This window comes from Mustelus asterias, chromosome 13 (assembly GCF_964213995.1).
Source record: "Mustelus asterias chromosome 13, sMusAst1.hap1.1, whole genome shotgun sequence".
In the NCBI taxonomy this organism is placed as follows: domain Eukaryota; kingdom Metazoa; phylum Chordata; class Chondrichthyes; order Carcharhiniformes; family Triakidae; genus Mustelus; species Mustelus asterias.
The window spans coordinates 97,208,031-97,221,561 of record NC_135813.1 but is presented as its reverse complement, the minus strand read 5'-3'; the positions used below and the strand labels follow the sequence as shown (position 1 = coordinate 97,221,561).

Sequence of the window (13,531 nt, the reverse complement as noted above, 5' to 3'; positions counted from 1 at the left end):
TGTCCTGGGAGGAGGCGCATGTCAACCGATATATCATACCAACTAGCACACTGGGAGATCGATGTATGTGCACCGGCCTCCTCAGCACTCTGCTGCCAGCCTCTCGGGCAGGATTAGGCTCCCCTGCCCCAACCGGAGTAAATCTCCTGATGGCCTTTGTGCTGCTCAGAGTGCTGTAAATTTATTTTACTTGGCTTGCCCAAAAGATGGGCGGGAAAAACTCCTGTTTTCCTGCCCGTTGGGCACTTAAATTTTTTTGGGGAAAATCACACCCATGTTCTTGCTGACAGCAATTAGTCAGTACACAGAAACAACTACACTCTTACATTCTGATACAAATATAAACAGGGTAAATTATTTAATAATTACGTCCTAGGTCATAATAACAAAGTTTAACCCCTATTTAAAACATTAGCTTTTTTGTTTGGTAGCACAGAACTTGAGTATTGGTGAAAGAAAAAAGACATGTTGAATCTTTTCATCTTGCACTCATCAGAACACCGCAAGAATATCAGTATAAGGGGAAAACAAAAATTTATGCTGTATGCGAAGATAGGTTGGTAAGTGGACTCTGATTGATAAAGGCGTTGCCACAGAGAATGCACCAGTTGATAGTGACTGACAGATAACTGTCAAGCATTGCTTGAAATTTAAATGAGGCAACTTGACCCCTCTATACTGGTATTCTTGTGAAGTGTCCCGATGAGTGAGACACGAAAAGCTTCGACATGTCTCATTTTTCAGCAATTAACCTTTTTCTTTCAAAAATGTAAATCAAAATAATTACATTAAAGTATTTTTTATGGATTAAAACAATAGGAATTGCAAATGGGCAAGTTGCAGACTTTTAAAAATCCAATCTTAAATTATTTCAATATCAGAAATATATTTCCTGCCTTTTTTTGTATGTCAAATTCCAGACACTCTAATATTAAATCTGCTTCACACACAAATAGCATTCAAGGAAAAATGATTTGTTAGTCACAAAAACACACTGTTCTGTATGAATTTGCTTTGACATTTTTGCACATTTATTTTTCTTTTATTCCACTGCCACACCACGGGAATTCCTCCTACTTTTATCATTATGTTCTTAAATATGAGTTATAATTAATGAACCTGATGTGCAACATTACCCTCGTAAAACAATGTGGGTTAAAAGAGCTGAGACAGAAAAGTAGAACAAAAAGTCAAGGACAACAGGCAAAATCCTCCTATTTTGAAACTAAGTGTGGTGGCAAGTGGCTTCAGTGGCACCTGTCCCGCTGGCCAGAATGGTGGATTCCCACACCACAGATTCAATGCTTGAAACCTCACTGAAAGTTTCCCTCTGACTCTCCTGGCGGTCCAGCAACTGATTCATTCACCCACCCTCAGCCGACGGGTTTAAAGATCCTGGTGCCATATTTAAATGCCAGTTCAGCACACTCGTATCACTCTCTCCAGTCCACCAGTCTTCATCAGACCATGAAGGATGTCAAAAACCGAGAGGGAAAAGGGTAGCAGCCTCAATAGAAGTCTGTTTCTCAATTTAACCACCCTCCACTCGAGCCCATCACCTACACAGCACCCATGCCCCAATTAGGCCTCTACTCACTGCACCTGAGGTCATTGTGTAGCCCTTCTTATGAGTTTTTCATGCGGTCTAGTCATGGTCTAACTTCTCTTCCCTTGGTCTTCCCTCTGCCTTCATTTGTTCATCTTCTTCATTCATTACTTTCCCCCCTGCCTGCCATTGTGAGCCCTTGTCCATACACCTCTTCTTGCACAGCCCTCTCTGCATGTTGCCCCTCTTGTCTTCGTTAGGCCACACCCCCACTCACCTACCTAGCCTCACCTCACACCCCATCCGTGATCAAACTTCAGGCCTTTGTATGTTGGCTGCATGAGTCCCACAGTACAGTGCTGTCCAGATAGACACTGTTGTGTGGCATCAGGGGGAAAAAGTGATCCCCGTACTTCCCAAACACAGGAGCAGTACTGAACCAAGACAATACACAGGAGGGTCCATGGTCCAGCAGCATGGTGCTCTCTATGAAGACCAGCTCAGCTTGGAGATGGTGGCAGGAACTGGTCTGCCCCAGCAGAATGGTGAATAGTGGATCTGGAGCAGCTCTGCACTATGGCAGTGCGCACTCATCTTGAGGTTGTTGGTGAACTGAGGGCTACCTTGCGCACACCACTCTTTAGCAGTTGAGTTTGACGCAAGCAAGATTTCCTGCTGATGTGACGCAAGATTGGGAAACCCACTGGCCTGCTGTTTTAATGACCATTCATGAGATGCAAATAGTGCTCCTGCCACCTGCCAGCAGGATGACTGACCCACCATTAACCTCCATTTGGAGAATTGCAATGTAATTTTATGCCGGAGGGTTTCCAACATTTTGGCTCCTGTCAGACTTTCTGTGCCAACTCACCATCAAAACATTGTGGGCAGGTTGGGAGAATTCCACCCAACTTGTCTTGCTATTTTTAAGACAAGCCTAAATTAACTCAGCATTTGGAAGGCAGTGGTATAATCAGACAAAGTCAGCATGGATTTACAAAAGGGAAATCATGCTTGACAAATTTATTGGAATTTGAGGATGTAAATTTATAGTTATTTGGAGAGTAATGAATTGATAGGTGATAGTCAGCATGGTTTTGTGGCAGGTAGGTCGTGCCTTACTAACCTTATTGAGTTTTTTGAGAAAGTGACCAAGGAGGTGGATGGGGGCAAGGCAGTGGACGTGGTATATATGGATTTTAGTAAGGCGTTTGATAAGGTTCACCATGGTAGGCTTCTGCAGAAAATGCAGATGTATGGGATTGGGGGTGATCTAGGAAATTGGATCAGGAATTGGCTAGCGGATAGGAAACAGAGGGTGGTGGTTGATAGTAAATATTCATCATGGAGTGCGGTTACAAGTGGTGTACCTCAGGGATCTGTTTTGGGGCCACTGCTGTTTGTAATATTTATTAATGATCTGGATGAGGGTATAGTTGGGTGGATTAGCAAATTTGCTGATGACACCAAAGTCGGTGGTGTGGTAGACAGTGAGGAAGGGTGTCGTAGTTTGCAGGAAGACTTAGACAGGTTGCAAAGTTGGGCCGAGAGGTGGCGGATGGAGTTTAATGCGGAGAAGTGTGAGGTAATTCACTTTGGTAGGAATAACAGATGTGTTGAGTATAGGGCTAACGGGAGGACTTTGAATAGTGTGGAGGAGCAGAGGGATCTAGGTGTATGTGTGCATAGATCCCTGAAAGTTGGGAATCAAGTAGATAAGGTTGTTAAGAAGGCATATGGTGTCTTGGCGTTTATTGGTAGGGGGATTGAATTTAGGAGTCGTAGCGTTATGTTGCAACTGTACACAACTCTGGTGCGGCCGCACTTGGAGTACTGTGTGCAGTTCTGGTCCCCACATTACAGGAAGGATGTGGAGGCTTTGGAGAGGGTGCAGAGGAGGTTTACCAGGATGTTGCCTGGTATGGAGGGGAGATCCTATGAGGAGAGGCTGAGGGATTTGGGATTGTTTTCGCTGGAAAGGCGGCGGCTAAGAGGGGATCTTATTGAAACATATAAGATGATTAGAGGTTTAGATAGGGTGGATAGTGATAGCCTTTTTCCTCTGATGGAGAAATCCAGCACGAGGGGGCATGGCTTTAAATTGAGGGGGGGTAGTTATAGAACCGATGTCAGGGGTAGGTTCTTTACCCAGAGGGTGGTGAGGGATTGGAATGCCCTGCCAGCATCAGTAGTAAATGCGCCTAGTTTGGGGGCGTTTAAGAGATCCGTAGATAGGTTCATGGACGAAAAGAAATTGGTTTAGGTTGGAGGGTCACAGTTTTTTGTTTTTTTTAACTGGTCGGTGCAACATCGTGGGCCGAAGGGCCTGTTCTGCGCTGTAATGTTCTATGTTCTAAATAGTAGAGTTAACCAAGGAGAATCAGCGGATCTGGTTTATTTAGACTTTCAGAAGGCTTTCAACAAGGTCTCACATAACAGACAAGTATGTAAAGTTAAAACACATGGGATTGTGGGTCATGTCTTGAGATAGGTAGAAAGCTGGTTAGCATACAGAAAGCAAAGAGTTGGCAATAAATAGGTCTTTTTCTGATTGGCAGTCTGTGATTAGTGGGGTTCCGCAGGGATCTGTGCTAGGATCCCAGCTGCTCACATTATATATTAATGATTTATAAGAGGGAACCAAATGTATTATCTCCAAATTTGCAGATGATACAAAGTTGAGTGGGAGGGTGAGCTGTGAGAAGAATGCAGAGATTCTTCAGCGTGATTTGGACAGGCTGCGTGTGTGGGCATATGCATGGCAGATGCAGTATAATGTGGATAAACGTGAGGTTTTCCACTTTAGTAGCAATATAAGAGAGACAGATTATTACTTGAATGGGTGCAAATTGAGAGACATGGATACTCAGCAAGACCTTGATGTCCTCGTGCATCAGTCGTTAAAAATAAGTGCACAGGCACAACAGACAGTAAAGAAGGCAAATGGTATGTTCGCCTTCATAGCAATAGGATTTGAGTATGGGGATAAGGATGCTTTGCTGCAATTGTATAGGGCGTTGATGAGGCCACACGTGGAGCAGTGTGTGCAGTTTTGGTGTTCTTATCGGCAGAAGGATGTCCTTGCCATAGGGGAGTAGAGCAAAGGTTTACCAGACTGATTCCTGGGATGGCAGGTCTGTCATGTGAGAAGAGACTAAGTCAACTAGGATTCTATTCTCTGGAGTTTAGAAGAGGAGAGGGGATCGCATAGAAACTTATAAAAATCTAACAGGGTTAGACAGGATAGATTCAGAATTAATGGCCGCGATTCTCCCATCGCGACCCGCAACCTTTCTGGCGGGTTGAGGTGGCGGATGTGCATCGCTGGCCTTGAACCGGAATTTGCGCATGCGCTGGGAACGCATGCACATCTCCCAGAGCCAGCGAATAGTCGCTGGTCAGACCGTGCTGGAAACCGACAGGAAGGCAGCTAAGTCATTTAAATCTTTTTAAAAATGTATTTTAAATATGTTTATCAGTTCATTATTGGGAACTTTCAGGTCCCGATTGAATCTCCCAACCCGCCAGGAGTACTACATTTTGGTGGGGTTCAGACTAGCTCCCCACATTCGGAGAACTAGTGGGAGACCCTGCTGGAGTGAAGGGGGGGGCAATCGGGGCTCCTAAGGGGTCGGGCAATGGGGGATGCTGCACCCTGACAGTGCCAGCCTGTACCCCCTGGAACTGCCCAAGGGGCAAAGAGCCCATATCCAGGGAGCACCTTGGCACTGCCCATTGGGCATCAGGCAGTGCGAAGGGCGTGGGGCCTATTGTGGGTGGGGCCTAGGGGGTGGGGGTCCCGCTGCCACTCTGCAGACAGGATCAGTTTGGGATGGAGGGAGGGCAGCGATTAGGGGGGGGCTGGAGGGGTGGGATCGCCGGGGTGATGGGGGATGTGGGGGGATCGCCACTGCTGGGGGAGGTGGGGGGGGGGGCGGTGGGCTGTGCATCGGGGTGCTCCGGGACGGGGGGCTGGTCAAGGCTGGCCAGCAATTGGGCTGGCCAGCAAATGGGGAGTCTGACAGATCGGGACCACTGCGCATGCTCAGAGTTCCAGAACTATCAAACTCTGACATGAATAGGCCCCGCCCTCCTGGGTTTTTAATGATATTCGTGAGTGGGATCTCTGCAGTGCACAGAATGTGGAGATTCAGGTGGGAAGCTGAACTGACAAAACAGTCGGGATCTAGAACAGTTTTCCTGCCAATTCAGCACTTTTGGGAGAATCGCAGCAAATATTCCCAGTCATGGGGAAGTCCAGAAGTAGGGGTCATAGTTTGAGGATAAGGGGTAAACCTTTTAGAACTGAGGTGAGGAGAAATTTCTTCATCCAGAGGTGGTGAAATCGCTACCATGGAAAGTAGCTGAGACCAAAACATTGGGCCTGATTTTACCAAAACTTTGTGCCCGTTTTCGGGCGCAAAATCGCGGTAAAGTTGGGCGTTGGGCCTTTAACGCGATCTGCACCCGAATCTGAGCAGATCGCCTTTACCGACACCCGATTCGGGCGTGGGTTAAGCCAGCGCCCGAATCGGGCGGCGCGATAATTTAAATGCATTTGCATGCATTTAAATCGACTTAATGAACCGCGTGCCCAACTCTACCGCCAAATCCCACTTTACCGTCTTCTGGCCCGATCCGCGTCTGCGCTGTTACTGACCTGCAAAATAAAAGTCTGAAGTCACCGCTGCAGCCTCCGAAGAGCAGGGTCAGAGCCTGCAACAGCTCTCTGACCCAGGTCATCCTCTGGTCGGGGCGGGAGGGGGGTGGGAGGAGGAGAGGGGGTGCGACGTATCATCCCCTGGGCAGAGGGGGGGGGGGGGGGGGCGGTTGGGAGGAGAGGGGGTGTGATGTATCATCCCCTGGGTGGGGGGAGGAGAGGGGGTGTGACGTATCATACCCTGTGGAGGGGGGGGGGTGACCGATCATCCCAGGGAGCCGGGGGGGGGGGGGGGGGGGGGAGAGGAGGGGGGGTTGTGACCGATCATCCCGGGGGGGGGGGGGTTGTGACCGATCATCCCGGGGGGGGGGGGGGGGGGGGGGGGGGGTGGTGGTGGTGGTGGTAGTAAAGAGAGGGGGTGTGACGTCTCATCCTCTGGTCGGGGGGGTTCCGCTGCCTGTCTGTGGCCGATCCCTCCTGGCACCATCACTGGTACACTACCAGCCACAGATTACTCTTCCCTGCAGCTGCGAGAGAGCGGGAGAGATGGCTGTGGCTGGTAGTGTATCAGTGATGGTGCCAGGAGGGATCGGCCGCAGACGGGCAGCGGAACCACCCCCGACCAGAGGACGATACGTCACATGCCCTCTCCTCCCCCCACCCAGGGGATGATTGGTCGCACCCCCTCTCCTCCCCCCCCCCCCCCTCCAGGGAATGATACGTCACACCCCCTCCCAATCCAACCACCCCCCCCTCCCCCACCCCCGACCAGAGGATGAACGTCAGAGAGCCGCTCTTTCTGCTTTTTCTTTCGCGCCCAGGCGCGCTCTGTCAGATTTTTTTCGAACTGCGGATGCGCAGTTCAGAGCTCCGATCGGTCCACCAGCGCTAAGCCCCGCCCACAGCACGGATCGGACCGGAGCCAGCAAAAAGTGTATGGGCGGGCTGGAAAGAGGATTCCAGGCGCGGATCTATGTGATGCGCGGACCCGGCACTTAGACTCAAAATGGTAAAATTCCCCCCATTGTCTGATTTCAAGAAGAAATTAGATATAGCTCTTGGGGCTAAAGGGATCAAGGGATATGGGGGGGAAAGGGGGGTATCAGGATATTGAATTCAATGATCTGCCATGATCAAAATGAATGGTGGAGCAGGCTCGAAAGGCCAAATGGTCTACTGCTGCTTCTAGTTTCTATGTAAGTTTTTGATATATCCTTTAGCCCCATTCTGTTCGAATACATGCTACTGATTGAGCTGCCAAACTCTTCCCTTTCCTTGATAAAGCAGCTCAGCTACTTCAGACGGCACTGATGCCTCAGCTGAGACCAGCAGCAAAACTATCAATAAGTAGCATGTGGGAAAATTTTAAATAACATTTAGAATCAAACTTTTTTTGAAATCTTGTAAGGAATTGGGTAGAGTGTGGGTCAGCGAGTTGATTTGCATCAGGTACCTGATTTGCACCCACTCCCCCAGCTAAAAAGTCAGCAAGTAGCCCACCAAGTGGAACACCGGTATCCTGCAGCCAATTAGCCATTAGTAGGCTGGCGGCGGGACTGTTGTCCTTCTGGACCAGGAAGTCCTGCCACAGAGAGCTGTCAGTCAATTAGAAGCTGGCAACTCTCTAGTACTTCAGGACAGAGGTGTGCGATGTTGGATCAAATTTGGATAAATGTTCGGGTGTCTTGCCGGATACCAAGCTAGCAGGTTCAGGTGCCGGGGGTGGGGGCAGAGAGCCTGTTAAGGAGGACGTCCCACACCAGCCCGTGCAGAAAGGTTGCCCGCTCTATCTAACATGTGCACTGCCCCTAATCACATTCTGAGAAGCTGCATGAGCTAGATTCAGAGAAATATAAACAAATATAGAGAGACAAATAATTAATGAGAGCCAAGCATTTATTGCCTTTCTAAAGTCCCTTTGTATTATTTCCCTTTTATACTGCTCCCAAAATAATGGAAACCAGAGAACAATTGTAGGCTTAAAAACAGTACAGCAGCAAACAGGAAGAAGTTCAAAGAAAAACTAAAGTTGTCAAGAAAAATTTAGTGAGGTCAGAAAAGTGAGGACTTCATTTTACCAAAGTCTGCTAAGCCCTAAAATTTCTAAATCAGATAAGGTCTCTCACCCTTTACTCCGTTAATCCCTAGGAGGTGGTTTTGGTTTTAACCAGACCCTTCTGCACCAGACAGCGATAATATTCCTGAATGTAAGTGTAAACACATTTCCAGTCGGGCTCCTTCATCCGCACCATATCTTCCACATCCAGCAGCTGTGGGCAGTCAGCATGCTTCCTATGGGACCAGAGAGAGGGTCAAACAAGAGAGGAGACGGGACACAACAGGGAACAGAAGGAGAGAGGGAGAAAAAAATAAGCAAGAAAAAAAAACAAAAAAACATAAATTACATTCAGTGACATACAATGAACAAAAAGAAAAATCATGCTTCGTGATACACATCAATAACATTGTGCTCAATATACATCCATTGAACGTGGAATGCAGCACATGACATGAATACAATAACTACATTAAAAGCAATGGTTCCAGTAGAAAATGGGGAAACGTGGAACTGTTTGAAGAACATATAAAATAATTGTGTATAAGCGATGATAGTGCACAAAAGACCAACACAGAAAGTTAAGTAAATAAATTAAAAATTTTGGGAGCTAAAGAGCATTCTATGAAAAAATAAAAAGAACTTAGCAAAAAAGAGTTTGAAATCTAGCCCAACAACATTAGTTTCACCTTTCCCTCTCCACAAAAAGACAAAGACTGTAGCAGAGTGGTATCCAATAAAAGCTCTCAGGGACTAAAACCAGTCCCAATCAACATGTTGTTATAAGCTAAGGCTTCACTCCATTATACTATCTCTGAGTCAGTCGCGAGGGTTAGCTCATTATCATTTTTGAAAATAAATTAAAGAAGCCCAATTTTCTAGCAGACAAATGTGATGGGCCAGAACTTGAGCAACATGTCTTTTAGTTTGCAACACAGATAGGCAAATTAACTTGTGTACATTTAATCTTCTCAGTGAGAAATAAACAAAACCTATGTACAGTTTACATAATGGCCATGCAGTAAAGAACATAAAAAGGAGAGATGTAGAAAACAAATAAGAGCAAGACAGAGATTATTTAGCATCTAAAAGCTTCTCCACAAGCATTAACTGTAGGGTCAAAATCTTACTTTGAGGGAAGATGGTCCTTCTAAAGAGTCTCTTGACATTTGATGGAAAGGCAAATTTCTCAGTTAAGGCAGTGAATTTAGAGCAAGTTATCCTGTGACAATTGTTTTGTGGGGTGGCAGGTAGTTCGGTTAAAAACTTAAAGAGCAACTTTCATTATCTATATTTCTCAAAAGATGCTAAAGAGCTCAGCAGGCTGGGAGACTGAAGCAGAGGCCGTTTAGTGGGCTTCCCGCTGGGCGTCATGGCCTCCGCAAGTCTCTGCGCCAGATTTCCGGTGTCGTCAGCTCCGCACCAAAAATCGGCGCAGTGCTGTATAATAATTTAAATTAGAATTTACATAACATTAGCAGGCCCGGGACTGAAGTCTCCAGACCCGCTAGAGTCTCCCCCACTCTCCTTCCCCATTGCCAACATGTTTCACTCCAGCGGGGTTTACAACACTTCCCTACTAATGGGGAGCTGGCGGCCCGACCCCACTGGATTGAAGGGAAGCCAGGGGAGTCCCCCGCCAGCAGGTCGGGGGTGAGGGGGTTCTCCCTGGGCATTGCCAGCTTGGCAGGGCCAGCCTGGCCCCTTGGCACTGCTAAAGGAGGAAAGTGGCAATGCCCAGGGATACCTTGACACTGCCCACTGAGCATCGGGTAGTGCCAAGGGGGCGGGGTGGGGAGATCGGTGGAGGTGTGGGGTCCTGCTGCCACTGCACCTGGCAGTGACAGAGGGAGAGAGGCCAGCGATTGGGCCTGGTCATCGGGTTGGGGGAGGAAGAGATTGGGGGGCCAGGGATCAGATGGTGGGGACCTGGGGGTCACATGGCCAGCGTTGCATGGTTGCGGATCGCTGGCCAGCGATTGAGCTGGCCAGTGATCGGGAGGCTGGCAGTGTGGGGCTACTGCACGTGCACCGATCTGCACACTGACAGCTCAGCGCATGTGCAGTGGCCTGCACAGCGCTATGCTGCTGGCCTCTCCAATAGGCCTCATCCCTGATTTTTCATCAGATTCACGCTAGTGGAATCTGCAGTGCACAGAATGTGGAGATTCATTTTGAAAATCCTGTTGAAAAAACCAGTGGGATTTACTCCAGTTTTTACGTGAATTCGACACTTAGAACCTTTTTGGGAGAATCCCACCTGCAATTTTAGATGAGTATCTTTTATCTCACATCCATTTGCCACTGTCATAATTTTTTAAATAAAGTTTTTTAAATTAAATGCTCAGTGGGCATTGCCAAGGTATCCCTGGGTCTTGCCCATCGGCTAGAGAGCCAATGAGAGATCTATGTTGCCTCTTTTTGGGAAGTCAAAAGAACAAAGAACAAAGAAATTACAGCACAGGAACAGGCCCTTTGGCCCTCCAAGCCTGCACCGACCATGCTGCCCGACTTAACTAAAACCCCCTATCCTTCCGGGGACCATATCCCTCTATTCCCATTCTATTTATGTATTTATCAAGGCACCCCTTAAAAGTCACGACCGTATCCGCTTCCACTACCTCCCCCCGGCAATGAGTTCCAGGCACCCACTACTCTCTGTGTAAAAAATCTGCCTCGTACATCTCCTTTAAACCTTGCTCCTCGCACCTTAAACCTGTGCCCCCTGACTCTTCCACCCTGGGAAAAAGCTTCTGACTATCCACTCTGTCCATGCCTCTCATATTCTTGTAGACTTCTATCAGGTCACCCCTCAACCTCCGTCGTTCCAGCGAGAACAAACCAAGTTTCTCCAACCTCTCCTCATAGCAAATGCCCTCCATACCAGGTAAATATTTTCTGTACCCTCTCCAAAACCTCCACATCTTTCTGGTAGTGTGGCGACCAGAATTGAACACTATATTCCAAGTGCGGCCTAACTAAGATTCTATAAAGCTGCAACATGACTTGCCAATTTTTAAACTCAATGCTCCAACCGATGAAGGCAAGCATGCCGTATGCCTTCTTGACTACCTTCTCCACCTGCATTGCCACTTTCAGTGACCTGTGTACCTGTACACCCAGATGCCTTTGCCTATCAATACTCTCAAGGGTTCTGCCATTTACTGTATATTTCCTATCTGTATTAGACCTTCCAAAATGCATTACCTCACATTTGTCTGGATTGAACTCCATCTGCCATCTCTCCACCCAAGTCTCCAGCTGATCTATATCCTGCTGTATCCTCTGATGGTCCTCATTGCTATCCGCAAATTCACTAACCTTTGTGTCGTCCGCAAACTTACTAATCAAACCAGTTACATTTTCCTCCAAATCATTTATATATATTACAAACAGCAAAGGTCCCAGCACTGATCCCTGAGGAACGCCACTTGTCACAGCCCTCCATTCAGAAACGCACCCTTCCACTGCTACCCTCTGTCTTCTTTTGCCAAGCCAGTTTTGTCCCTTGAATTAAGTGCCATTCGGGACAGTGGCAGGCCTTCCCCGGGATCAAGGACTCAAGTACAGAAGTCCTGTCTGCCAAGAACTGCCAGCCAATCAGAGATTGGTAGATCTATTGAACCGCAGTGTCACCGGGGTGGTGGTTGAATTCAAGATGCATCTTAATGATATTAAATGTTCCAGCATTCCTGGGAATAACCTTCAAGTAAGTTTATGCTTATGGAGCTCAATTAAAAAGTCAAAAGTAATAATTTCCGAGACTAATATTAGTCTTTATTATTTACCTTTATATATTAAAAATTACTTCTCTTAAGAAACATGTATATTTATTCGGAATTGCAACCAGCTGCAGATAGTGAATGATATCTACTTTTAAAAGATAAATATTCTTCTGAAGCTTTTAGTTTAAAAATGAACAGTTCTTGGAACAACAAATAATAATTACACCATTGATGGTGGCCTGAGCGATCTACTACGATATTGAATACAAGAACTTCATGTAGCTTCCCTAGCACAATAAGGAGTTATATTCAGGACCACATTTTCCACAATCATGAGAACCATTTATATTTAATTTAGTTTCAGATGGAAAAGATAGAAATTAAAAATGTTCATTTATTTTCTGTCTTCTTTGATGTTCCTAAAAATCTTTAACCATCTAAATCCAACCACTGAAGCATAATACATCCTTGGAGTTTTGAACACATACATATGTACAGTATAAGCATGTTTAGATGAAACAAAATCAAAACGGGTTAGGTGGATTGGCCATGCTAAATTGCTCCTTAGTGTCAGGGGGACTAGCTAAGGTAGCATGGAGTTATGGGGATAAGGCCTGGGTGGGATTGTGGTCAGTGCAGACTCGATGGGCTGAATGGCCTCCTTCTGCACTGTAGATTTGTATCTGGGACCATGTAGCAGTTGAAATACCAAGTCACAAGTCTCCTGCTTGCCCTCTGAACTGAGGCATGGCAAGACGTAAAGATGGGAAAAACATTCATTTCAATAACACTTGAAAACTGAAGGGAAGGTCACTTCAGCAAGGTACTGAAGGATATTTAGCATCCAAGAAACCATACCCTAATAAGCAGTTAGCACCTTAAGGAAGCAAAGGATTAAAATATCAGAGAAAATTTGTAAAGGGAAATAAAGAAGCATAGAGGAGAAATGTAAGTCAGCTTTGGAAAGAAGAAATCTAGATAAGAGATAATATCCTGATTCTGTCAATAAACACTTCAAAGATTTATAAATCATCAGTAACCTCAAAATCATTTAAAATATTTGCATTATCTACATTACTCTCGCTAAGATCAGCTAATATAATGCAAATTAGAAGTTCACATGTCATCTTGCGGGTTTATATGGTTCAACAGCAGACTGAGTGGCGCATTAATCTATTTCTTTACATTCAGTATTGGAAGCAATATGTCCTCAGTCAAAAATTAAAACAACATTAACCCAACAATATTTTTAACATTACATTTTCTGAGATTATTGATCATGTTACTTAAAATTTAGTATAAAAGTTTGAATGAAAAATTGATTGTTGAAATCACCAGAACCACCCAGGTTAGCAGACTATAATGAAAGCATTGGTCAGAACATACGTAATAAGAGAGCTCCGACTAGCCAGTCAAATGTCCATGGTTATAAAACTTAGCTATTAAAAATATTATAAACGTTATGTATGCAATAAACAGGACTTGTGCTTATTCGTTAGAAACCCAGGAAAATCTTCAAGCTTGATTTATCACTTCCAATAATA

General features: G+C 46.0%; 1 protein-coding gene across 2 annotated transcripts in view; it reads right to left on the bottom strand.

Annotated features, from left to right (window-relative positions):
• Nucleotides 1-13,531, bottom strand: part of smtnb (smoothelin b) — a 347,775-nt gene that overhangs the window by 20,932 nt on the left and 313,312 nt on the right. Inside the window, exon 19 of one of the 2 annotated variants that reach the window (XM_078227351.1) lies at nt 8,333-8,498. The exons of the other annotated variant lie outside the window; for it this stretch is intronic. Coding sequence (XP_078083477.1) covers nt 8,351-8,498 — 148 coding nt within the window. The 3' untranslated portion in view covers nt 8,333-8,350. The remainder of the gene's footprint in view (nt 1-8,332; nt 8,499-13,531) is intronic. 2 annotated transcript variants of the gene reach the window in all.